Genomic DNA, 26,668 nt, shown 5'->3' with positions numbered 1-26,668 from the left:
AGGCCTTGCTGTTGCCAGTTCCTGTCTGAGCTCTGGAAATAAATAAAAAAGACTGCACAAACATAGCTCTTAAATTGTTGTTTCCCAATTATGTGCCTTCAACTTCCTCTCCAACCAGACCGCACCAGGCTGGACACACGATAAGCTCCAAGAGGAAGGCGAGGAGGAGTGTCAGGACAGTTTGGGATGCAAGGACTGTGTTTTGTTGTTTTGTTTCCTTATTTCCCTGCAGGAATTAAATTAGAATGAATTAAAGAAAGCTGTGGATTATAAAGTTTTTGTCTGAGTGTTTAAAAGGCCACTAGTGGGAACTACAGTGTTAGATAGAATCAAAAAAATGAATGTACATCAGAAATGTAAATTACCTACAATCCTTCAGCCTACACATTATTTTCTGTTTGAAATGGAGCACATCTTAATTATTTTGGTATTTGATATTTATTTTGAAACCACATCCCAAAGGTGCTCTATTGGACTGAGATCTGGTGACTGTGGAGGCCATTGGAGTACAGTGAACTCATTGTCATGTTTGAGATGATGTGAGCTTTGTGACATGGTGCGTTATCCTGCTGGAAGTAGCCATCAGAAGATGGGTACACTGTGGTCATAAAGGGATGGACACGCTCAGCAACAATACTCAGGTAGGCTGTGGTGTTTAAACCATGCTCAGTTGGTACTAAGAAAATCTCCCCCACACCATTACACCACCAGCAGCAGCAGCCTGAAGCGTTGATACAAGGCAGGATGGATCCATGCTTCCATCTGAATGTGGTTTTTCCAATCTTCTATTGTCCAGTTTTGGACATTGTTTAAGCTCCACTTTCAAACTGTTCTATAACAGACAACAGACTATGCAAATACTCCAATAGCTGGTTTCATTCACTGACACATCTACACCAAGCAGCCACATTCACCTGCTGTCTTCTTCTTTGTAATTGTCACATATGTCCTCTAGAGGGCAGTGTTGGCCAAATGAAGCCAGAGAAACACCTTTTTTTTAAGGTAATTTTCACCCCTTTTTCATTTATTTAAAAATACAAGAACTTTCTCATAAGAAAGAAAAGAGAGGAGACATAGGTTTGCTTCTTAATCAGATCTATAAATCAACTTCTCTGTAAAAGCCAGATACTCACTGCTGTTTTCTTTTGTGTGTTTTCGTGACAAATTGGCTGGATTACTGCAATAAACTCCCCAAAACTGATATAATCAGTTACAGCTTTTACCCCAGAACCAGTGCTGCTGTCTGGGGTTTAACTGGAACAAAGTATCTGCACTAACTTTCACTTCGGGGACAGGAACATTCAAAATAAGATCGCTTCTTCTTCCAGTCTGTTTCTCCTAGACATAACTGAGCTCAATATAACAACAACAGTATGGGTTTTTGACCAGTTTCTTTTACCTCTTAAGTTCGACTCCAGAGAAATGGCCTTTTTCTTGTCTCTGCCTGATCATAATTTAAGATCTTAAAATGTTTTTTTTTCCTCTGTCACTACTAATCTATATTTGACTGAAATAGTCAGCTCTTGGGACAACAGTAAGACCCAAAAGAAAACTTGATTGACTCATAAATGAGTCTGCACAATGTCAGAAACTTCTCTCAGTGATCAAATTCATGTCTCGACTATCTGAGTTGAGAAACCTCTGAACACTCCTCCTGATTTATTCCTTTGCTACTTATTTCTCATGGGGGAGGGAGGGTTATGAGAAACAGATCAGAATTTAGTATTCTCAGCCTAAGAAGCTGATTTATGTCTGATGAGACAAAGAAAAGACTTTTGTGAGCAGGGAAATTTTCCTCTGGGTCGACCCTAGCCTAAGGGACTGTTCTTTGCTTATCAGATCAGAGGAGGGGGTGGCTGGGGTGTAAGGTTATTTTCTTTTATTAGATGAGTATCAAGTATGTAAAAAATAAAGTAAATACATTAAAATACAATAAAATAGAAATAAAGATTATCGATAAGATAAAAATAAGAAATATGCACAGTATGGACATTATTAGTGATGGCCAAATGAAGCCTCATGAAGCATTTTCTTTATTTTCTGAGCCCACTAGATGGCGCTCATGGTTTAAAGAGAGAGGCTCAAAGAATGGCAGTTCAGTGTGCTTTCAGCTTTTTGTTGAACAAAAAGTGCCATCTAGTGGGCTCAGAAAATAAAGAAAATGCTTCATGAGGCTTCATTTAGCCATCACTATCCACCACCCCCGCCCGCCCCACTCGCACTTTTGCTGCCTTAAGTTTTATTGTTGTCCTGCTATGTTTCCCCTTGATGCCGCCAGATTCCGTGACCAGCTCAGACAATAAAGAAAATGCTTCATGAGGCTTCATTTGGCCATCATTAGACATTATATGTTAGATATTTACATTCAAGAGTTGTTGGTAAGAACTGACTAGTAAACTGAGTTTTATTTATAAAGCCCAATATCACAAATCACAATTTGCCTCACAGGGCTTTACAGCATCCAACATCCCTCTGTCCTTTGGACCCTCACGGCGGATAAGGAAAAACTCCCCAAAAAAACCTTTGACGAGGAAAAAAATGGTAGAAAGCTCGGGAAGAGCAACTTCCAGGACAGACAGACGTGCAATAGATGTCGCACAGAACAGATAAACATGATAAATGCAGAGTGATCCATATGACAAAAGCTACAGTAACATTCATTTTTAGTAATAATAATGATAATAATGATAATAATAATAATAATAATAATAATAATAATAATAAAAGCATTTTGGTAGTATATATATGTTTATACTAATATATGATATTATGTGTATGTGACAATAATATCATATGAGTGTAATAATAGCAGAGGTATGACTTATAATAATAGCTGTAGTAGAAGAATATTGCACAGTTGAATTATTGCACCAGTTATTGCACAGTTAAGGCAGTGTTGCAAGGAATAATTGCACGTTCAAGTCACTATAAAACCATTTAAATATAATAGGTAATTATGAATGACTTGCTGTGGCGCTCTGTGCTGCATCATGGGGGAGGAATCAATTAATCGGAGAGGCTCAAGGACAAGTATTTGTAGGTTCCAGGAGGGTCAATAGTCCAGTCGATCTAACTCAAAAATGGGCCCAACCTTGGTACTTTTTGTTGGTCCTAATACCCTCCTGCATCATTTATTAAAAGCATACCATCATGGATTTAGTGGAATATTCTTTTTTCAATGTCAAAGGCAACGTTTCAGCATTTTACCGTTACATGGTCTGGGTGAAATGATTTCCTCCAGGTGCTCCACCTTCCTCTCACAGTCCAAAGACATGCAGGTTAATTGGTGACTCTAAATTGTCCGTAGGTGTGAATGTGAGTGTGAATGGTTGTCTGTCTCTATGTGTCAGCCCTGTGATAGTCTGGCGACCTGTCCAGGGTGAACTCTGCCTCTCACCCAGTGTCAGCTGGGATAGACTCTACTGCCTCACTGCACATACACATGCAGAACAGGTCATATCTGATGGTTATACGTTGAAGAGCATCCTAAAAACTGATGATAGACATATCTTATATGGAAATATCATGTTCAAAAGCAGAGTTGTGCACTTGTTTGTGTGATGCTGTGATGTAAGGGCCCCACATTTTGAGCCTTGAAAATACTTTGATCAACTAAATATATATTGGTATACTTTCAGTGTTATTTGGATGTCCCACGAGATTAAAAAAAGCCTTTAATGAATAATATTGCAATTTGACCCGAGCCATCCCTCCTCCTCCTCCTCCTCCTCCTCCTCCTCCTCCTCTGATAAGTAAAGTACAGTCCCTTATGCAGGCTAAATTACAGCAGTTCCACCAACAGCCGCGCGGTGGCAGTAATGTGCCCTCTGTCCACAGCTACTCTGCCGGAAATAAGGAGTAGAAGAAGAAGGTACCGTAGGAAAAAGCTACAGTAGTATCGTCGCGTCAGATGATTAGCTAATAGTAAAAACACTGTAAAACGACTGGCAGTTCGCTTCTCTTTTCAGCATTACGAACTGGTGGAAGTTGTCAGTAATGTATTTTGGTCCGTCATTCACACTTTGAAGCCTCTCTCGCAGCGCTGATAATGCTGAAAATGAAGCTACCGATGAAAACGGGCGAGGAAGGAGGCGACGAAACGGCCGAGGACGACTCATTGGATCAGCCGGAGCACCAACATATTCCCAGGGCGGCACCTCCTTCCTCGGTGTCCGACGGACTGGATGAGTCGCCCAGACCCGGTGTGTGTCCATCCCAGCTGAACAAGGAGACTGTCTTCGAGTGGTTTGGCCTACATCTAAACCCCGCTAAGCGGATCGAGTTCATGTGCGGACTGCTACATATGTGCCAAGCACTGGAGCTCCGCTTTTTGGGATCTTACTTGGAGGATCTTACAAGGAAAGATTACCATGTTTTAAGAGACTTCGAGTTCCGGGCGAATAGTCCGAGCGAATTGGGGCTTTTAACGGACGTGATTGATCCGGTTGTGAGGTCTAAACTCCTGGTCTGCCTGTCCCTCCTCGGGTCTGACAGCAGGGAATGTGCTGGAATACTCTTTCGGATACTGAGCCATGTAGACCCGGCCATGTTCTACAAAAACTATGACTACTCCCTTCATCCATTCAGGGACCCTCACCACCACTCGTTTCACCCGCCGTGTCAGGACGGGAGTGTGTACGGGCGGTCGGAGCAGACCTGCGGCTCGTCGGCTAACGAGCCAGCGGCAGGACCTCTGGAGCAGTTGGCGCTGCTCTTTACCATGGCCTCTCTGCACCCAGCTCTGCATTTCCACCAGCGGGAGATGGTCCGAGGGCAGCTTGACAAAATAGAGCTTGCCATGGAGGAGGAGAGACGTCAGAATCAGCTCAGAATAAACGCCCAGATAACGGTAATGAGCAGCAGCGTTAGTATCGTTTCCACTGAATGCCAAGCTAGCTCAAAACTTGTGTTCCTCAGGAGGGAGCTCACGACTGTAGCATAGCTGGCTAAAGTTACAACTTCATTAAATGTAACGTTACATTTACAGCTAATTAATGTGAGATATGAATGTTACATTACACATTGGACAAGTGTGCCAAGTACTTTAGCAGGAAACTTCCCCTTCTTAGCATTAGCTGTCGTCCATGGCAGTGTAGCTAATGCTAACAGAGTTAGCTAGCATCTAGAAGCTAATCGGTTAACCTGCTGTAGCTAAAGTTCGGCAGGTGGTTTTAACCAGTTACACACGCCATTTTTAAATGTTTGGGATATTTTTATAACACTGTTGCTTTGTTCCCATTGTACACTAACTTATTTGGCGGTGCTGCGGATCTATACTGGCTGCCGTCAACTTTCTAAACGCTCTGCACGATGAAAGTCATTAACGAGCTTACTGGATGCTAATGCCCCTGTCAAAGCTACAGCCAAGCTAATGCCAAGAGCTGCTGTGGTAGTCTTATTATCCAACAGACTGTCTGTCCCAGCTGGTGGCTGCTGTAACTGCTGCAGCAGGAGTTTGATAAAGTACACAATCACTTGTGGCTTTTAACTATGTGGGACACGACTCTGGTGCCTGCAGGTTTGCACTACAACCAAACAACAGCTGCTGATTTTATGTCCTCCTTTGTGGCAGAGGTTTTGATCATAAAGTACATTATGTCATGTGTTGGTAGGTACATTGGAGTGAAATTTTGCACCCATTAGAGACTTGTAAGTTTGTTTAAAAGGTAATGAACTGCCAAGGTTATCAGCTATGCTAATAATGGCTTAATGGGACAGGTCACTTTTTTTTAAAAGTGAGGTTGTATGGGATATGTCTCCTTAGCTAGTTTAGTCCAGCACAGAAGCTAAGCAATGTACTGCTGTCGATGGGGGCCAGCAACAAAACATATTGTAGCGACCTCTGAAAGTCCCATCCAAAAGAATCAATAACAATTTAAGTTTACGCTATATTTAGAATATTTTCACTGCTTTACCTTTCCGTCAGACAGCCCATTTCGATGGTTCAGTTCCCCATCCCTGCCGTTGTCAAATCAACCAGACTCCATTGACAAAAACAGTCATTTAAGCTTTCTGAACATGTGAGCTGCTGGTCTGCAGCTACCCTGATCAGTTAATTTATTTGTGTTAATGTGTGACTTTGGTGATTCTGAACTAACCCGTTTGAACGCTGAAGTTACACAATTACACAAACAAAATATCTGAGTGAGGCAGTGATAGACCAACAGCTCCTGTGTTGAAGCAGTGCTAAATCACTGTTTTTCTCAGTGGAGTCTGGCTTTAAATTGAGTGATATAATGGCTTCATGTTTCCGCAGGAAATCACTGTCTGACAGCAAGGGAAAGTGGTGAAAATATTCTAAATATAGTGTACACTTAAACTAGTATTGATTTTGTAATGTATGTAATATGCTGTCTGTGGATAACCCTACTTAAAAAAAGTATGAACTATCCCTTCAAAGCAGTTGCCTTCTTTTCACACAGCTGTTTCTCATTTCATCACTTAAAAGGACAGTTCATTTAAAAATCTAAAATACATATTTTCTCCTCTTACCTGTATTGCTGTTCATCAGTGTATATCACTGGTTACTTACCAACCTGGGGGTCCTGACCCCCGCTATAGGTTGCCAAGGTTTCTCAGGGCGGTCCTGAGGCCTTTTCGATTTTACAGGGATGTAACAGAACTTTTTTTGAAAATATACAGTCAGCCTTTATCTCAGCATTTCATTCTGTCCTGTAAGGAAAATGAAGTTGTTATTTCTAAAGATCAGATTATTATTCAAGATATTAACTTAAAAAAACCCCTCATAGAATAAGGGAATGGCGCCGGAAATAACTTGAGCACAAGCTATATGGACACTTCCCTGTCTGCCAAACAGCGTAGTCCTGCAGTTAAAAAAACCAGAGAGCTAATAGAATAATGGCCAAGCGTCAGGGAAAAGAAGACACTGAGTTTGTTCATAAAAGTAGCTTATTAAGTGTGTGTGATTGTCAAAAATTAAAATAATATTGAATACAGCCCGAGAGACATCTAAGAAGTTACTTAAAACATTAGGAAAACTCATCTCTGATGCAATGTTCAAAGGAAATAATCCGCTCAAAATTCATTCACATAGCTTGTTTTACGCAAACCTCCAACACTTATTGTGTTCGCTGTTTGGGTTGCATTTTATCAGTTGTTCTGTACTGTTGTTGTTCTGCACTGAATAGAATATAAATTGTCATGTCACTTAACTAATTAATTGAAAAGGAATCCCTTTGAGGAAAAAAGGTTGGGAACCACATGTTCCACCTATTTCCTATGCTCAGGTTGGGGTTATTAAGCAGTGGAAAGAACTGTCATAGTTTTTGCTTGGACTCAAACCCTCCAGTCTCTTTAAACATGGAGTTAAATCTTAAACACAAGTAACTGCATTGTATGTCCATGAGGCAAGGATGGATTATTGACTGAGCCAGCGGGGCCTCTTACCACAGAGGAGCCCAGGGTTTCTCCCTTACAGTTATTTAACAAAGGTGATCGGAGTTTTCTGTCGCTGACTGATTGTTCTTGCATTTATGAAATGTACGTCCACTCGTAAATGGAAAAATCACTTACCTAATCTGAAGTCATGTTAGGAATGCAAAGCTGTTACGCAGCAGACTCTCAAGTGTCAGACTCCCACCAGCACATGAAAAAAACTCTCACACTTCAGGGTCAGACGATGAAAATGAACCTCAACTTTTGTGAGGGTCTTTCCACGTTATGGTGGTTTACATTAAGGATGCTTTAAACCTTTGAAACCTGAGCAAATTGGCTTGGTTTCTGTCAGAAACATGGGAAGACGGCAATGAGCAATGAAAGAAGAAATGACCCAAAAATAATTAGCAAGAAATGAGTAAAACGAGAAAATTAAAAACATGAAAATTGGTGGAAAAAAGAAAGGAAAAAAATAATAATAATAAAAAAGGAAATGTCCTGGAAAAAAAACTTCAAAATTAAAATAATTCTGTAAAATAATTTTAAATATATAGTAATTTTAAATTTAATTTTTTCCCCCTCGCTTTTTAAAAATAATTTTCTAAATCTATTAATTTTTTTGCAATTTTTGGAACATTTCTCACCAAGTTTCTCATTCCCTTTTTTCTCATGTTTTTGAATGAAACTGCACCAATTTGCTTGGGGTTCATAGCATTGAATACTCCGAAAGTCGTCTGAAAGCAGCACAAGAAAAGTAATGTCGCTACATGTTTCAAAGGTTTAATCAATTGAGCAGTGATTGGAAATTAACTGCCCGCACCTATTATAAATAACCACAATCTGTTGTCTCAAAAAGTAGTTGATTGCAAAATAGGTGATGATTAAAAATAGTTAAATGAACTAAAAAATATCAGAGACTTTTCCCTCCTTCGTTTAATGCTGACTTATCACAGTACCTTCAAATACACATCGGCTTGGTTCAACACTGCCTGTATCTGTTTTAGATGAATCCACGAGGTTGACATCATAGTGAGTCAGGGCCTGGCCTGGTGAAGATGCACTGCTCATAATGAAATCACACATGCCATTTTTAGATGCTGTGCTGTATCTGGACTGTTGGGCTGTCAAACGTGGTAAAAAACAGAGGGAGAGAGGGACAGTGAATGAGAGGACGGTCGGTTCCTGGTGTTTCCTTGTGTTTCAGAATTCTTCTTTCATCCCTTTTGATTGTTTACGTGGATGGTGTAGCTCGGCAGTTTTGCCCAAAAATGCTGATTCAGCAGTCACACTACGTTTTTTTGTATTTTCTATTACTTGTGCAAACTTTCAGCTGCAGAAACCATTCAGATGTCATTAAGTTAGGCTCAGACATTGATGCTTTTATCAACATTTTTCATACATTTTCTGCTTTTTGAAGTACAAAGCATTTTCTCCTTTCACCCCTTTCAGTTAATAGATTTTAACATCTACCTTTGACAGCATTATAGTTTCAACTCTTAGCTTCTGTAGGTAATACAATTCAGCTTCCAACTCTGCCGGTTTTATGTTTCAACCTTCAGGTTTTGCAGCATTTCACTACAATGTATTTTGACTTTTACATATTTTCGGGCGTTCATTTCACATTTCTGCATTTCAGTGATGCTTGGAGATTAATTTTAGCTGTCAGCATTCACACGCACTTTCTGCAGTAAGGGCGTTTTCTAGTTCCTTTGTTTTACACATTACGTTTGCTGTTAACTGCTCTGGGCTATTGAACATCTAAAGTGGCTTTGTGTGACTATTATTGTGCAGATTGTGATTCATCAGAGATTAATATGTTTACTTTGGGTTATTTAATCCTGGTTCCTGTGTATGCCAGAACTAAATGCTATTATAGTTTTGGAAAGCTGATGAATATACCAGAAGGTACTGAATGATCCGACTTTGCACTGTGCTCAAACATTAGCACGTAGCATTATACTTTTGTTATTGAAACAGCGAGTAATTCAGTTTAAACATGATATCATCATGGTCACTGCTGGTTTGATTCTACAAAACATAAAAGGATGATGCATTTTTGCAGTGTGTTTTACTTTAGTTAAATATGAAACCTGTGAAACACAGTGAAGTCATGCTGTAATTAAAGGTAAAAATTGTAATAAGTAATTAACTGAGTGTGTTTTTGGTCCCCAGGAGCTGACGGGTCAGAAGGCAGATTACCTGCTTTCCCCGCCGCTGGGGTTGGGGGAGTGTACGGCCCCCCATCCTCCATGTCAGAGCCGCCGCTCCAGCCGCTGGGCAACACAAAGAGAAGGTGAATGGGAACATATTATACACATATTGTACATGATAATTAATTACTTTTTAATAAGCTGCAGCTCAACAGAAACTATCCAGCAGTCTGATTTCCTCTGTCAAAGCCGTAAACACAGTGAAGGGGACACATAGCTGCCAAATGAACAGGCTTCCTCTATAAAGCAGAAACATTTATTATCATAGCTAGAAATCTTTTATGCTTCTTTATGTTGCGACATAAACAGTAGAGCCACCTCATGTTTTCAGTTTTTCTTTAATAACTCTCAAACTGCCTGGACACATAGAAAGTACCAACTGATTCCCAGTAAGTGCTGTCATAACTCAGATGAATGTATAGGCTTGTTGTGTTTGTGAAGTCGATATTTGCTCAGTCCTAATGGCTGCATCACTCTTCTTCTGCCGAACTTGTCGAAGCGACTGAGTCATAATTGTTTATTCCTGCTCTCTGTTGTTGCAGCAGTGCATATAGAGGGCATCGTGCTCAGGGGCATCTCTCGGACCAGAATAGACAAGGAATACAACTTTGAGGTTGGTAACAACACAGCGCACACACACACACACACACACACACACACACACACACACACACACACACAGAGCTCTGCTTCAGGTTAATATGACGACTGGAAGCGTTCTTTTAGCGTAATACTGTGTTTGTGCATGTAGTCTTAAAGGGACATCACTTTTCTTTGTCATATATGACAGTAAATGAAGAGTCTTTGGGTTTTGGACTGTTGGTTGGACAAAAGAAGCCATTTTTTACATTTTAAAATGAATTTGTCAATCAGGAAAACAAGCTGCAGATTCATCGATAATGAAATAATGATTAGTTTCAGCCCTGCTTTCTCCCAAACTACACCCACTAACCTTATCACCACGCAGAAGGACTGTAAACACTCAATCTTGATTGGTGTTGTTATGTCTGGCGTTTTCTTTAGTGCACCTGCGGGACATCACATAAGTCACACACACACACACACACACACACAGACTTCCTTTCCGCTCTGCTGCCACACACTTTCCTGCATGTGTGCTCTCAGCTTTTGGAGGGTGGCCAATTCTCTGCATTTGAAATATGCTACACACAGCTTGCTTGATGGTGGAGTGTAACAGTAATAGCTGGGTGATAAGCCAATAAAATAAACTTTCACATCAGTGGCTTTTTAATATGGCAACCTGGCACGGGGACACGCAGAGACAGTTGTATTTCCACTCGGGCTGGGCGACATAACAACTATGTATGATATATCGATATATTTTCAAGTAAGATATAAATTTAGACTACACTGTTTATATTGTTTATATATGCCGTTAGACTGAAAAGTCATACCAGTGTGAATCTCTCCTCTCTCACTCTCTGCACAACACCACCTCACACACTCACAAGTTCTCCAGCAACACTCAGAGAGACGCAGAGCTGCTCCTCTGTTTAATCTGTCTGTTAATAAGTATACAGTGTGTCATCGACCTATATGTTGTACGTGCTACGCTAAAGAAGTCTGTGAGGTGAATGAAATGACCGCAGTAGGACGTGTAATCCAGCGCTGTGCTGCATGTGTGGGAGACAGAGCTGCCTGATTTGTTTGCTAGTTGGTGTGTGAGGTGGATCACGGCGCATCACCAACGAAGTGTCTCCCGCTCCTTCCCTCCCTCGGCCTCTCTGTTGATGTTATGTGCATGAATAAGATTAATAGCCTAAATAACATAATAATAATGATTACTCATTTTCCAGCACTAGATTAATTTAAAAGGCCATGGAAAGCAACTTTTTAACTCCCCCACAAAGATTTTCTATTGCTTAAACTACAATGGATTTAGGCCTATGTGATACTTTTATACAGGGTTTTCCCTACCTATCTAAAAGCCCGTTTCCACTGAAGAAGTTCCTGGTACTATTTGGGGGGCAGGAACTTTACAGGAACGTCCTCTCGCTCGGCCCTCTTAACTGCCATGTCTCCACTGTACGATGGAATAGGAGGAAGGTTCCTGTAAAGTTACCAGTCTCTGGATGTGACGTAATCGTTGCACGGCCATTTTAACCAGGGCGACGTGGCAAAGAAACAAACAAAGAAGAACAACAACAAAGAAGAAGAAGCAGAAGTACGAAGCAGAAGTAAGAAGAAGAAAGCAGACATAAGAAAGACGATAATCAACATGGAAGGGGCTGAGGTGGTTGCTGGGTTTCTGGCGTGTCTCTTGGTTTACATGGCGGTGGAAGCTATGAACGAGCTAACCCTCGTCTGCTGAGTTTTAAAAATGCCGGCTATTTTGTTGCTTTCTGTTGACGTCACATCCCGCCTTGAGTATGTCCAATCAGCACCAAGTAAACTCCAAGCCCCAGCCAGGAGTTTTTTGGGGCCGCTCTCACTACCTATACCGAGGCAGGGACTTGTTTAGCCCCTGTAAAAGTTCCAGAACTCTGTCCTTCGGGGCTGGTTCCTGCGGTGGAGACACGCATCAACGGCCCCGGCCCCGTAAAATTACCCCGAAGTTCCTGCAGTGGAAACGGGCCTTAAGACAAAGGAGGGCCACCTGGGTGATTTTGGCCGCCGCCTTGGTTAAAGTGTGTATGTGTGCATCCGGGGCGTTCAGATGTAGCATCTTTTGCACGCACAAACCCATTACTTTTAATGTAGACACTCGTCATGCGCGCTCACAACCCAAAGCCATGCTGTAGCGGCACGCATTCGGTGCGACGCCCTTGTTTTTTCGTCCAGCGCACACCTCCACAGACCTGCTTCTCCCTCTGGTGTTGTGTCAGATCCTGGTTCCCCCTCGGACTGTGTTTCTCCTGTTTCCCACGGAGCTCTGCGAAAGGCGAGGGAAGCCCGTATGTGGAAAGACATCGCCTCCGAGATGTAGAATGTGTATTACAGAAGAGAAACACACATTTCAGGAACACTGACTTGTATCATCAGAACAGACCTCAGCCTCCTTTCATATTTAATAGAGGGGGGACAATACCTGACAGTAATATTCTCAGCTGTCAGGATGTGCCTGCTGTAAAGGCTGAAAATCACAGGACATGTCTGTTCTGATGATACAAGTCAGCAGTGTAAAGCTCAAGCGTGTGGGGACCTCCTTTCATATTTAATAGAGGGGGGACCGTATCTAAAAGTAGAGCTGTCAAGATGCCCCCCCGCCACAGGCCTTTGCCACCTTGGTCTCGAAAAAACCCAGGGAACCCTGTCATACCCATGTTATAGTTAAGTGTCCTGTGCTCAAACCTTTAAACCTCTGTAGCTCCAGTGCTGTGTGCAAAACATTAACGTACAGCCCTGCTATTTATTTGATATCATTTTTCATTAACATTTTGTGCAGCTGCATATTTTCAAACAGGGAATGAAGATCCCTGTCTTTGCACTTTATTTTAATCACATTTTGTGACATCTGAAATGTGGCTTTGACTTACAAATGAACATGCAGCCCAAAAAATACTGAGATGTATACATCATGTATCGCCATGTATCGTCATTCATGTCGCCCAGCCTTTATTACCACATAATTAAACATATTCAGACCTGCGCTGTTCGACTATAAATACAAAGACCCTTTGTAACAACAGACACACGCGCACACAGATGGACAGTCCCATACTGACTCCTGCTCCTTATAAAATTGGTGGTATTGGTTAGTTGTTATGCTTTCCCCTCGTTGAATCACTATCAGATCAGAATACATCATAAATCATCCATATCCATCAGCTAACAGCCATCATATGCTAGTTTGGTCATGAAGTGGCTTTCTGAAAGGTGTCAGCTACTCTTGTTTTCTGGCATCACTTTCTCCCTGTGGTGCATTGTGCTGGTTACACCAGAGCCAGCCTGGGAGTACGTTTTTTTTGTCTCCAACATGGTGACATCTTTTGGAAAGGTCAAGCAGGATTTGAACTGGGCTGCTGCTCTGTATGTTATGGCAGCCAAATTTTCCTTGACCATGCAGAAAAAATGCTGGTTCTGCATGTGTCCGTATTTTTAAAGGCACAACTGTGAGTCTGTGTTGGGGCAAATTTTCTTTTTTAGTTTTGCCGTAAATGTCTATCGCACTAAACTAATCCCAGGGGCCAGTTTCATAGTGAGGCAGCTCATCACTGCTAACGAGCTGGCCTCTTTCAGAATGATTGATTTCCAAACACGGATTCACAGTAACAAATAGGAGTATTTAGTGCTCAATTACAGGAAGCAAAAATCAGTCAGACAGATGGTGAGGAGAGACGGTCCTGTTGGCTTGACTGAGCTCCGACAGCCAAGCCAACAGCACTCACAACAGTGAGCCGTTCTCACTATCCATCTGTTTCTACTGGAACAAACCACTGATGCATACACACACACACACACACACACACACAGTAACACATGTATTCATACTACAGCCATTAGCTTAACAAGCATGTGTCATTTCAGAACATAGTATAATCTGTGTACTTGATCTATAGATATAAATGCTGTATATTAAAGATTCTTGCAGCCAAATGAGGCTGCTGGTTCCACTGGGAGGGAGTAAATGGCTATTTGTGGTCTCTCTGTTCCCATTAAGTACATGAATGGCTCCAAAGTGTTGTGTTTCCTGCTGCTCCGTTTTGAAAAGGCTCACACTGCTGTAGGGATGTTCAGGTCAGGCTTTTTGGGACCAGTACTGATCACCAGCTTGATTTAAGTGGAACAGGCCAATCTGGCACTGACTGTTTCCTGTTCTTCAACATTCACACTTCTGTAAGACAGTCAGTACATTTACACGCACAGTTAAGTCGAGCTACAGTTACAGCTCAACTAGACCATTTAATTGGACTACTGTCCTTATCCCAGTATACAAGCACAGGAGGGGAGTCGATTTATTGATTGATTATTGGCGATATGCCCCCTTTGAGCTTGTTAGTATTGGACCTTTTCCAATTTCCTGTTATGTCACAGACCAAACAGTTGACAAACAAGTTAGCTACGGTTAGCTAGCAGCTAGTCTCTATATATAGACTCTACATTCAGTGAATCTAGAGTCTGTAGGCAAACCCCAGAGATCTTGCCTCCGGAAGAAGAGCGGAAGAGCCCTGGTTTCTGGTTGTAGGCTGTTTGTAGTGCGCGTGATATTGACCAATCAAGTTTGAGCCTGCTGCAGTTGTTGCCAGGTTGAACGGTCAGTGCGATGAACTAACGAGGCGGAACATAATTGGCGTCACAGCAAACTCTGAATCCATCACAATGGTTCAGCATATTTATAAACGGAAGTCGGAAACGGAAATTCACCTCCTCCGCCCATATCAAACTGGAATGCCAAAAAATCGGGGGTCTGCCCCCAGAGGCTGTATCACCGTCTGCCAGAAGTCAGACGCCGAATACAGCCGATGGGTTCCGAGAATGGCTAGCAGTAGTGATGGCCAAATGAAGCCTCATGAAGCATTTTCTTTATTTTCTGAGCCCACTTGATGATTTAAAGAGAAAGTCTCAAAGAATGGCAGTTCAGTGTGCTTTCAACCTTTTGTTGAACAAACAGCGCCATCTAGTGGGCTCAGAAAATAAAGAAAATGCTTCATGAGGCTTCATTTGGCCATCACTAGCTAGCAGCTAACTGGTACCATGGTGGACAATGTTACAAGTCTGTTCATTTCGTCTGTCCAGAAATGCACAGCTCTGGATGTAGATTTCGCCATGTTGTTACCGGCTTCTTCTTCTGTTACGCATTTGATGCTATTTGACTTCCAGGTCAAATCCCTGGGCGTAAACTGTGGGGCATACTCAGAGTGTCTCGGCTAGTTTGGGTCCAATTGACTGTAGACATGCAGGAGTAATTCGACTACCAATCCCATCAGGAAGCTGAGGAGCTTCAGTGTTAGCTAGCACATACTTGAAATAGCATACAGAAGCAGCATGGTATGGCAACCTGAGTGCAAGGAGCAAAACCAAGCTCTCCTACATTGTCAGCGTTGCTGGGAAGGTGATTGGCAAGTCACAGAAACAACTCAGCAGTAGATTTGACAATGCTGTATGTAGGAAGGCTAAGCATGTAATTGCCGATGCCTCACATCCATTATACTCACAGCTTGAGCTGCTCCCGTGTAGGCGTCGATTTAGGGTCCCTAGAGCCAGTGAGAACATATATAAGAAGTTCTTTATTCCCTATGCCATACAGGGAATGAACACATTGCCATTTATTTACCACATTACCATTACAGTCAGACATTTTTACATGCATTTTAAAAGTCCGGTTTTAGTCGGAATCCATTTCCTCTAAATGTCATGTAACCGTACTGGCTGTAAAAGCTACACTTTGTCCATGTGTTACGCATATTTTCCCACTTGCAAATGAAAATTGATATTTTCCTCTACGGTCTACATCTACTTACTCAGTAAAGTGCAGTTTTCCTGGGAACACTGATTCACCAGTGTCTGCCAACAGACCATCTTAAACCAGTGATCATGGTTTCCTTTATAATTGAGCCACACAGTACTTAGTCTGTAGTCTTGGTTTAATACCATACTGTACCAAATTCCAAATACCAAAATTGCACTAACTGTGGTCGGGTGGTCATTAAAGTCAATTGAAATGCCTGACCCACATTAAAATGGGCAAAACCAGACCAGTTCCCATCAGATACAGTATGTTTACTGAAGCCTAACTGAGCATAGCTTTGCTATAAATACAGCCTGTATCATCTCACTTGTGATAGTCTTTATAAATTCATCTGGTGTGATGCATCCCCACAGATAGTTCTCACATACTGAGTCATTGTGATGGTATTTTTGTGATACAGCATTGAATAAGATGCTGTGTAGTCGTGTGTGTTTTGTTTTAAGACCAAAATAGAAATTGGTTAAAAAGTATGAGCGTTTCTGTTAAGTACAAGTTTTATAGTCTCAACGATTACATAACCACAGCACATGTTGCCTCTCAATGGGTGTAGCTAATGCCACATCTACATGATTATAGAGTGTGATTAGAAGGCATCCATGTTTGTTTGGACGTCAAGGGTGTGGAGCCAGCCTGCTCTGACTTATTTCTTTTTCCGTAGCACTTAGTATGCTTTGTCGGAGTTACTGTATGAATGTGGAGTCATTTTGGTGTTGTGTGGGTGTTCGTTGTCTTATGTTTCTGCAGTGTTGGGCAAGCTACTTAATAGTTACTTTACATCAAAATAAAGTTTCACTTCATTGAAGCTATCCTCAGATTTTGATGATCAGAGAAACTGTCAGACAAACAGGCAGCAAAATATGTTCAGTTTAACTATTTATTATAAAATAACAGACTTCAATCAAAACTTTTTTCAGTTTTTTCGCGCTTTTTTTTTTTTTTTTTTGAAGACTTTGCGACATTTGAACATGTCCTCCAATAACATGACATCATCAGTCGACCTGTTGCCCCCTCTGTTTCTCTCTCCTCTTCCATGCATTTCTCTTTCTCGGCCTGTTTCAGTTGGCTCTCTGGCTCGGTCCATAATTCAAAAACAGAATTCCAAAATATATTTTTCAGTCAGTAAAAGCATAATAAATAAAAGACAGTAATATAAACAATAACAATAACAGACCTAAATGAAGACTTGTCATTTTTGGGGACATTAGAGCATGAACATGTCCTGCAGATAACCTGTGACATCAGTATGTCTCTGTCTCTACTGTCCTCTGTCTCTCAGCTCTTTTCTCAGCCCTTTGTGTCGGTTTCTCTGGTGTCCCCTGCAAACTCACTAAATATATACAGTCTGTGGTCAGGACACATGAGTGCAGAGTAGGGTGGGTATTGCCAAAACAAGACAATAGCGAAGCAGCAAGCAGAATAAACTGAAGGATTAGTGCATGATGTCATACAGGAAGCGCTTCCCTTGTCTACAGTCAATCAGTATGATGTAATTTTTTGGGTATGTGATTTTACTTTCTTGGGTGACATTGTACCATGAACTGCTAGCAAAGCCCCATTTCCTTTTTGGCATTGCTGTTGTCAGATTTCTCCCTGTAGTCAGCGTAGTGATGGAGCATGTCCTCTGCTGTGTTTCAGGTGAAGTGGTCAGACTCCTCCTCAAGTTGTGTGACCAAAACCCATCTGGAACTGGAGAATTTTCTTCTTAAGGTAACTACTTCTGTTCTCAATCAAAACTACATATTCGTCCTCTTACATGTAGTAGTATTTATCTATCAAGATTGTTTTGGTACGCGTTGCTGCCTTCTCTCCAGTATAATGGAACTAGATGTCACTCGACTTGTGGTACTCAAAGTGCCGAAAGATATATTTGAAAAACCTCACAGGAATGTCTCTTTGCACAAATCATGACCCCATTACTCAAGATAATCCACAGACCTTGTTGTCAGCAGTGGAGTTCGATAAACAGAAAATAGTTCCTACATGAAACTTCCTTCAACAAGGAGGAACTGGGTCATGATTTCTGGAAAGAGACATTTCTGTTGTGTTTTTCAGATATATGTTATTTTGGCGCTTTGAGCACCACAAGCTGAGTGACATCTAGTTCCATTATACTGGACAGAAGGCATCTCTGCAGCCGATATCTCCAAAACTCAGCAACTCACACCAAAACAATCTAGACTGATAAACAGCACTATAGGTAAAAGGAAAAAATACACATTTTTGATTTTAAAGGGATAGCGCACCCAAAAGTGAAAATTCAGCCATTATCTACTCACCCATATACCGAGGGAGGCTCAGGTGAAGTTTTAGAGTCCTCACATCCCTTGCGGAGATCCAAGGGGAGAGGAGGTAGCGGCACAACTCCACCTAATGGAGGCTGACAGCGCCCCAGATTCAAACGTCCAAAAACGCATAATTGAAACCACAAAATATCTCCATACTGCTCGTCCGTAGTGATCCAAGTGTCCTGAAGCCCCGACATAAAAAGTTGTTTGGAAAAACGTCATTTGAACTCTGTTTTTAGCCTCATTGTAGCCTGTAGCTCTAACTGCCTCAATGTAGACAGCGCTCACATGTGTGCGCTTGCACGATACCGTGAGACGTGGGCACCGCCTTCATGTGTGTTCACATGCTTTCGCTGGTCTGGCGCACACACGTGAGCTTGATGTACACAGAAGCATTCAGAGCTGCAGGCTACAATGAGGCTAAAAACAGAGTTCAGATGACATATTTCCAAACAGCTTTTTATGTCGGGGCTTCAGGACACTTGGATCACTACGGACGAGCAGTATGGAGATATTTTGTGGTTTCAATTACGTGTTTTTGGACGTTTGAATCTGGGGCGCCGTCAGCCTGCATTAGGTGGAGTTGTGTTGCTACCTCCTCTCCCCTTGGATCTCCGCAAGTGATGTGAGGACTCTAAAACTTCACCTGAGCCTCCCTCGGCATATGGGTGAGTAGATAATGGCTGAATTTTCATTTTTGGGTGCACTATCCCTTTAGCTTCCCTTTAAAGTTTCTTGCACACTCCCTCTGTCTCCTCAACAGTCATTCCCTGCTATAACAGACAGATGCAAACAATCAATGAGACAATTTCTCACTTAAAATCTGTCTTCATGTTTCTCTATCTGTGTTATTTGGTCTTAATGAGGAACTTTTTTTACAGCAGACACAAGCACATGAAGAAGACTTTTCCACAGAGTACATTTTGACACGTCACAGTAGGAAAATCACAACTGTAAATGATAAAATGTGTTGTGGCTTAATTCCATGCAGCTGCTTCAGTTGTATTGTCTTGGTAACGTTAATGTTGTCACACTGTCATGGCTTACTGGGACTCTTGAATAGAACAAAGCCATTGTAATTGCAATTAGTAACACCTGTGAATACGGTAAAAAAGGCCCATTTAGCTACTCTATTGCCTTATTAAGACCAAATGATCCAGAGAGACAGCTTGTCTGTTTTGTTGCTTCTGTCTGTTATAGAGTGGAATGATTGTTGAGAAGACACAGAGGGGGCAAGACATTAAAGAAGTTTTGGCAGTTGAGAACAAGGTCACAAAGATTTTACTGGTACAAATGGGTTTCTTAGCTTCATTCCTCCCTCGGTGGTGCAGTGATCAAAGTACCGTACAATTTCCTCATGCAGTCTTTTCTTAATTCTGTCTCTCTGTTAATAATCTAGCCACACAAGGGTGAATATATTTGTCTTGATTCATCACCTTCAGCAGTTTTAAGTACAGTGTAGAAGAGATTTTGCAAAATTCCAAGTACTAACTCTGATAATGAAGTGATTGGTCCAAGCAGAAAAGCCTGTTTCAAACAATAAGTTTAGACATGCCGACAGATTCTTTTGCTAAAGCGTCATTCAACAACACTGAAGCTGAATTACATTTGACACCAGATTTGACACATTTACATGAAAGTTGCTTCACTCCTAGCTTACCTCTGTTGTTGTTGAGACGGATAATGAGTTATTTATTCGTGCAAACAATGTATACTTCCTGTTGTTTACTCTCCCTCTTGTTTTCCCCGCAGCTTCCTAAGGATCAGTGCACTGAGTCCTTTGAGAAGAGCATCCTGAGGCTTCTGAACCAGGGGGACCGGAACGAGAGCAGGGAGGTGGAGAAGAACCTCAGGTACTCTACATTTAACCCAGATATACACCTAATGTGTTGGAGTTAGGGTTATTGCAAGACTGACACCACAGTTTCCACTACTGATTAGTTTTAGTCTATATTGTGATATATCTGGCTTTACTATTTAAAGAGTGTTCTCAAAATTAAAAAAAATTGAGGGTTATTTATATTAAATTGTGAATATGATTTATTTTGATAAACAAAAAAGGAACTGTATAATCATGCTTTTTAACCTGCTGATGAAGGCCCTGTCTATACGTATCCAGATACTTTTGTAAATGGATATTTTCCTCTGCATTTGCACCTCTTGTCCACACGCAAACTGAGTTTTAGTTCACTAAAATATGGATTTTTTAAAGCACCCTCTAAGGTGAAGATTTATCAGAACTCTGTTTACTGTTTTTCCATGTGGACTTGTAAAAGGTTTGGATAGCAATTATGTAATCTTCTCAAATCTCGCCTGCCTATTGATGCTTTGTGCAATGAGCAAACACTGGAAACCACAATAACAATGGCGGACTACTGGTTTGCTAATATTTTGTTTGCTATTTTGGTCTAATGACAACTTTACATTAACTCACCACTTAATGGAGGAACAGATCCGTCAGCTGCACCCCAGTGTTTTTGCTCCACCTCAACATCTGGGGTTTAAAGTCCATTAGAAATTATGGTTTTGGATCAGAACCGGTTGAACCAGCAGATGGTGGAACACCTTCCAGAGTGGGATTGTTGCTGATGAGGAGTGAAAGGAGCATAACTCGCATGTTTAAGTGAGCTTCTTCGTACTTAAATTAAACGGGAATCAGTGATGTTGAGATCTCAAGCAGGTATTTTGAAAAAGGTAATATTAGCTTGTACTAGGGGTGTGCGATATGGACAAAAATAATATCTCGATATTTTGGGGGATTTTGACGATAAAAATAATTAGACGATATTCTTTTAAATATGTGTTTTTAACAGCCTGAGTTATAGCTCATTAATTGTTTCTCAAGGATGATATTAATGGACACAGAGTTTTAAAGGAAAAATGTTCTTAACATTTCTTGCTGCTTTTTTACCTGCTCGCTCTGTTTGACTCTGGTGACGGCCTTTTGTAGCATCAATTCCGCGTCCATTTGCAACTGTTCACATAGGCGTTTGTCCCGCAAACTCACCACAAGCTTGTCCCTCACCATCTCATCATGTAGAGCCCCGTAACCACAGTGCTCCACCAGGCAGTGCAGCGCCGTAATGAAACTGTCGGCCATCTCACCCGTTTCTTGATGCCGCTGATTAAACTTTGCTCTCTCAAAGATCACATTCCTGCGATTCTCTTCTGCTTGCGTCTCCAATCCAGAAGCAGTGCGGAATCTATCGAAGCGTTTAATCCATTTAGGTCAGTCTTCAGCCTTGAAGGTGAACTTTTCTGGCATGGAGACTTGAAACTGTGCCATATTGCCGCTTCGTTCAGCTAACTGTGGCTAGGCTAGGTAGCTCCGTAGATGGTCTTCTGGTACTGCGAACGTTCCCGACTGAAAACTAGACACTTTTGCATGTCGCTTTACGTCTGACACCATGTTCAGTTATTCATTGGTATAAATGCAAACCACTCATGAACCACGCAGGCTTCAGGTACTTGAGCAACCCTTTAATTGTTCCCCTGCAACACAATACAGCATGACCTTAGTTCCCACCTGACAGGCTGGGACCTATCACTACAGTTGACCCACCGTGGGCGGTGTTGCCATGTTGTCTCGCTAATGTTTGTTTAGCAGCAGGCTAACCTGCCGGGAAGGTGCCAGTGAGAGATCATGTGACCACCTAGGCATACTGCGGCGTGCTGCTGCACGCAAGTTACGTAACTCTTGTTCAGTGAATGTGTGGGGTTTCAACCTGGTTTCAATGTGTGTTTTCAGTTGTTTTTGTGAAGTCATTTGCATACTCGATAATGTAAATTTGCACATCGTTAAAACGATGATATTATCGTTAACGATATATATCGCCCACCCCTAGCTTGTACACAGATTTAGACAGCTAACGCCCGGGCCACAGGTACGGAACATCTAGAGAAAAGGTGTCTCACGGCTCGCCTATTTTTTTCTACATTATGTGCGTTTTCATGTATTATTTTTGACTCAACGCTTTCTGTTTCCATTTCAAAATAAAGGTCCCCTGACAGCATTTCTGTTGACAGAATCCCTTCATTTGTTAAGGCGAGGCCATGTGTCATCGGTGGCTGCATGGCTTCATAAATATGTGGACTATCAGCTTTCAGTTGTAGATGTCAGTAGTCAGAGCAGCAGGCAGCTCTGAAGCAGCGCCACAGCAACGCCACTATCTGTGTGAACACTGCACACATAAGCGTTTGGAGTCGGTTTAGTGTGTTTGGGTAGACAGAGATATTTTGTAAAACAAGGTCGTGTGGACAAAAAAAATTACACATAGGGGAAAAATGTCTGGATACATAGACAGAGCTTAAGATAAACAAGTTTTCCATAATGCATTCATCAATTGATTTCCTTGAGTGAGGTTCAGTGGCCAGTCATCCTGCTCTGTTTAATACATTCATGGATAGATAGAGTTAAAATAAATTAATTTCCACCAGTCAAACATAAAGGGCTTGTCTGGACTCTGTGATGTTGCCTGGTGTTCTCTGGCACTCACCATGTAGGAGCACATGAAAACACTGACTGAGCATGAACCACAGTCCTGACTGCCGTCATTTCATTCTGTTATTCTGAGTTCTCTGAGAACAAGAGGTCAACGTCTGCGTCCTTTTACCCCTTTGTTTTTCAGGGTCATTTCCTGTCTGTAATAAATAAATAACAACTACAGTTACTGTGTGTTTGATGTGAAAGAGCAGTTGGTTGTCACAAAACTGTTGTGATTGAAGATCTGCAGCCTGTTAGTATTGTTCAACCAGATAGACTGCATTGGTGGCGAGTTTATGAGTAGCAGCATGCCAAGAAATCACCAGATCAGAAATGATTGTTAATCTAGAGGACGAGTTTTCAATGTCTGACAGTGTGGACTGAGTCCTGACTCTGTGAAGGACTGGGACTCTTTGACACAAATTGGGGCTATCAGGCTCCGAGGATTTTAACGTACCACTGCTGCTGAAATGTGTCAGTGAGCAGGCCAAAACAGCTGGTCAAACTATAATTACTCACTTCCTGTTGTGTTCAAAACAACAGCATGCCCCTTTCTCCACATGTAGTGTCTTTTGCCTAATGTTTCTTCCTCCGCGCCCCCCCGGGGAGACCTCTGCGCTGTAAAGTGCAGCTTCACTAACATTACATGATTATCTCCCTCAGATACGTTTACAGATTTGTCGACAACACGCTGTGTCAGACATGCTAGAAAAGGGACCTTAGTGTTATTGTTCAAGACTGACAATCTCTCACGCACACACTCACACACTCTGACACAGCATGATGTCCATAAGTTTCATTTCGTGTGAAGTGAGACTGAGGAAAGTGAAACTCATCTGCCTGAACTCCAGCTTTTCACCAGTAGCCCAGCCCATGCTCTTACTGCATGCTTGTGCTCCTCTCTCCTTTCATGGGACTCCAGCTTTTTGCTTTATTATTTTAACCACAGTATGTTGTTGTTGCTTTTACAGATGGTTGCAAGCTTGTTTTTATTGCACTTTAAAGACAGATATGTTGATATGAAAAAACATGTATGCGTCCATTGATCAGTGGACGTTTTTAACTATGAAACTGTGGCTTATTGTGAAGTCATTTTCACATGATTCCTTCTTCCTTATAGACACAAAAACAAATACATGTAAAAGAAGTACTCTCATTTGTATCAGATATGCAAACTCCAGTCAAACCTTGCATTGAGGACTTGTATGGAAGCAACATGGAACACAAACGGGACATAAATATGTTGAGAAAATGAAAGAAAAAAGTGTCTAGATGATATTGTTACCGAGTGTTACTTGAATGTGAATATGTTTTGAGTTTTGCTCAGCTGCCTGTCCTTAATGCATTGTAATTATTTTGCTGTGTTATGTAATAATTCTCAGCCAGATTTTCCTCTGCCTGCCTTTAGGGAAAGGTTCCTGTCTGCTCCTCCTGTCTTCAGACAGACCAGGAAGGTCTGCAGCTTCTTCAATTGTGACTCCAGTTACTCTACAAAACCTACATGCTGCAGATGTGAGTATCAGACTACAGGGGGATTTATACTTGTGCGGCAGACCTTACGCACGTGGCCTACGCCTTTGTGAACACTTGTGCTTGTGCGGTGGTGTGTCAGTGTCACTCTGCGGTTACACCTCCTGAACACTAGTGGGCGGTGTAGGTTTTTGTGAACACACATTAAACATGGCTTAAAGGATAACTTCGGTATTTTTCAACCTGGGCCCTATTTCCCCATGTATGTGTGCGTATGATTCATAGGTACAACTCGTTATAAAATTGGTTCAGTATTGAGGGAGGCGGATGCAGCCAGGAGCCGCTAAACGAGCTAAAACGGTAACGGGGGCAAATGCGTCCCGTATAAGTTTGAGCATTAAAAGTGCTTTTTTTCGCCATTGACCAGTTCAGATCGCCAGTGCTATCTCTGTAAATAACATACTAAGTGTTTCCCTGACCTCTGGGCTGTGTGTGATGTCATCTCGCGAGAGCTTTGCTCCACTGTGTCTGTAGCTCTCTCTACTCGTGGGACAGCCGTTTTCTTGAGGAAGAGGTGTTTCGGGATTGGATGTCTTCTCTTCTTCAGCTGGCAGTAGTCATCTTGGGAGAAGTGAGCACTGCAGACCCAGACCCAACTTCAGCATCTCGCCGTCCAACAAAGGCAGCCTATGAAAGCTGTACGGGGTGTTGCGCGACATCCTGTTCTTGCAATTCGGATAAGCACAAACACGAACCATTGTTTTCAATCGATGCAGTAAAACTCTCAACTGTACTCCGGGACAACCAGCGCCACTTGGAACGGCGCTCTGCATGGCTCCTCTGTTTTCTTTCGGCAACAAGCAAAGCTCTCGTGAGATGACGTCACAGCCCAGAGCAAGTGAAGGGTAAGGGAACGCTTAGTATGCTATTTACAGAGATAGCACTGACAATCTGAACCAGTCAGTGGTGGAAAAAAGGACTTTTAATGCTCAAACTTATACGGGACGCATTTGCCCCCGTTACCATTTTAGCTCGTTTCACAGCTCCCAGCTGCATCCACCTCCCTCAATACTGAACCAATTTTAGAACGAGTTGTACCTATGAATCATACGCACATACACATGGGGAAATAGGGCCCAGGTTGAAAAATACCTAAGTTATCCTTTAATAGAGACAGTTTCAAACACAAGTACACAAATCAGCTTCACTATAACTCGCAGCATTCACAGACAAACACTTGTCTTTATCTGGACACATTTCCCCCAACAACAACAAATACAACATGCTAATGTTATTAGCACAAGCCTATGGCATTTTACATTCTGTAAATTAGCCTAGCAGCTAGCAGACTTTTTCCTCTACTCATATGAAGCCAGGGACAACAGCAACATTTAACAAAGGTAACATTACAAAATTCAGCTCCATTACAGCTCACAGTGTTCACTGACAAAACAGCTATCTTGTACTAAACACGTTTTCCAAACAAATACAACATGCTAACACTATTAACACACACAACCCTACGCTGTATGTGCCCAGCAGGCATAGCCAGTAAAAAATACATCCACTCTGCGAACATTCCACATCTGTTATGTCTTCAGCGTAGCCAAAGCACATGAGTGAATGTCCATGAAGTTGCAATCACAAGGAATGTTTATTTCCTTTAAAACATGTGCTCCTTTTTTATGTTTGTTCAGTAGTTCTCTTCTCTTGACTCGGTGCCTTTAAAGTCTACAGAAGCAAATTAAAGCTGTCTCACTGATCTGACCTCCTCACAAGAATACTATGCTCTCCTGCTTCAGAGTGTGCTCACTGTTCTCATCCTCTAAAGCAAATCACTGCATTTCTTTGAGATTCACTTTAATTTTCAGTTTAGTATACTGTTCATTTAACATATAGAACAAAGGCACTGTTGTTCGTGGCGGCACGCTGGTGCAGTGGTTAGCTTTGTCATTAGCATTCCTGGTTCGTATCCAGGGTCGGGGTTTGCATGTTCTCCCCGTGTCAGCGTGGGTTTCCTCCAGGTGCTCCAGCTTCCTCCCACAGTCCAAAGACATGCAGGTTAACTGGTGACTCTAAATTGTCCGTAGGTGTGAATGTGAGTGTGAATGGTTGTCTGTCCTCATACTGTTTTACAACAACACCTATACTGTGTTTATTTAATCATCAAATAAATATTTAAGTAGTTATCTTGACTTCCAGCATGCAGGACAAATTATTTATCAGATTTAAGACAAAGGAAGAACATGTATCATTGTACACTCTTCATCCACACACACAAACTGGATGTCACGACTCAAAGCGCATCTGTAGGTGTCCTCAAAGAATGAAGCAGTAAACCAAAAACGGTGGCTGCTGGGAAAACCTGTGCTGTCATAAATCTACAGCAACACAA

General features: G+C 41.8%; 1 protein-coding gene across 4 annotated transcripts in view; it reads left to right on the top strand.

Annotated features, from left to right (window-relative positions):
* Positions 1–3,869: 3,869 nt before the first annotated feature.
* zcchc2 (zinc finger, CCHC domain containing 2) overlaps positions 3,870–26,668 on the top strand; it is a 39,718-nt gene continuing 16,919 nt past the window's right edge. For 3 of the 4 annotated variants that reach the window (XR_007448265.1, XM_049565488.1, XM_049565487.1), the window contains exons 1-6: positions 3,870–4,849; positions 9,568–9,688; positions 10,148–10,218; positions 17,671–17,742; positions 20,073–20,173; positions 24,212–24,315. Coding sequence is in view for 3 of the 4 variants with exons in the window: in XM_049565488.1 (XP_049421445.1) it covers positions 4,049–4,849; positions 9,568–9,688; positions 10,148–10,218; positions 17,671–17,742; positions 20,073–20,173; positions 24,212–24,315 (1,270 nt within the window). In the remaining variant the exon portion in view is untranslated. The remainder of the gene's footprint in view (positions 4,850–9,567; positions 9,689–10,147; positions 10,219–17,670; positions 17,743–20,072; positions 20,174–24,211; positions 24,316–26,668) is intronic. The other variant, XM_049565489.1, reaches the window with a different exon arrangement.

Source organism: Epinephelus fuscoguttatus, linkage group LG21, assembly GCF_011397635.1.
Source record: "Epinephelus fuscoguttatus linkage group LG21, E.fuscoguttatus.final_Chr_v1".
In the NCBI taxonomy this organism is placed as follows: domain Eukaryota; kingdom Metazoa; phylum Chordata; class Actinopteri; order Perciformes; family Serranidae; genus Epinephelus; species Epinephelus fuscoguttatus.
The sequence above is the reverse complement of the archived record's forward strand: the minus strand, read 5'-3'. Positions and strand labels throughout refer to the sequence as shown.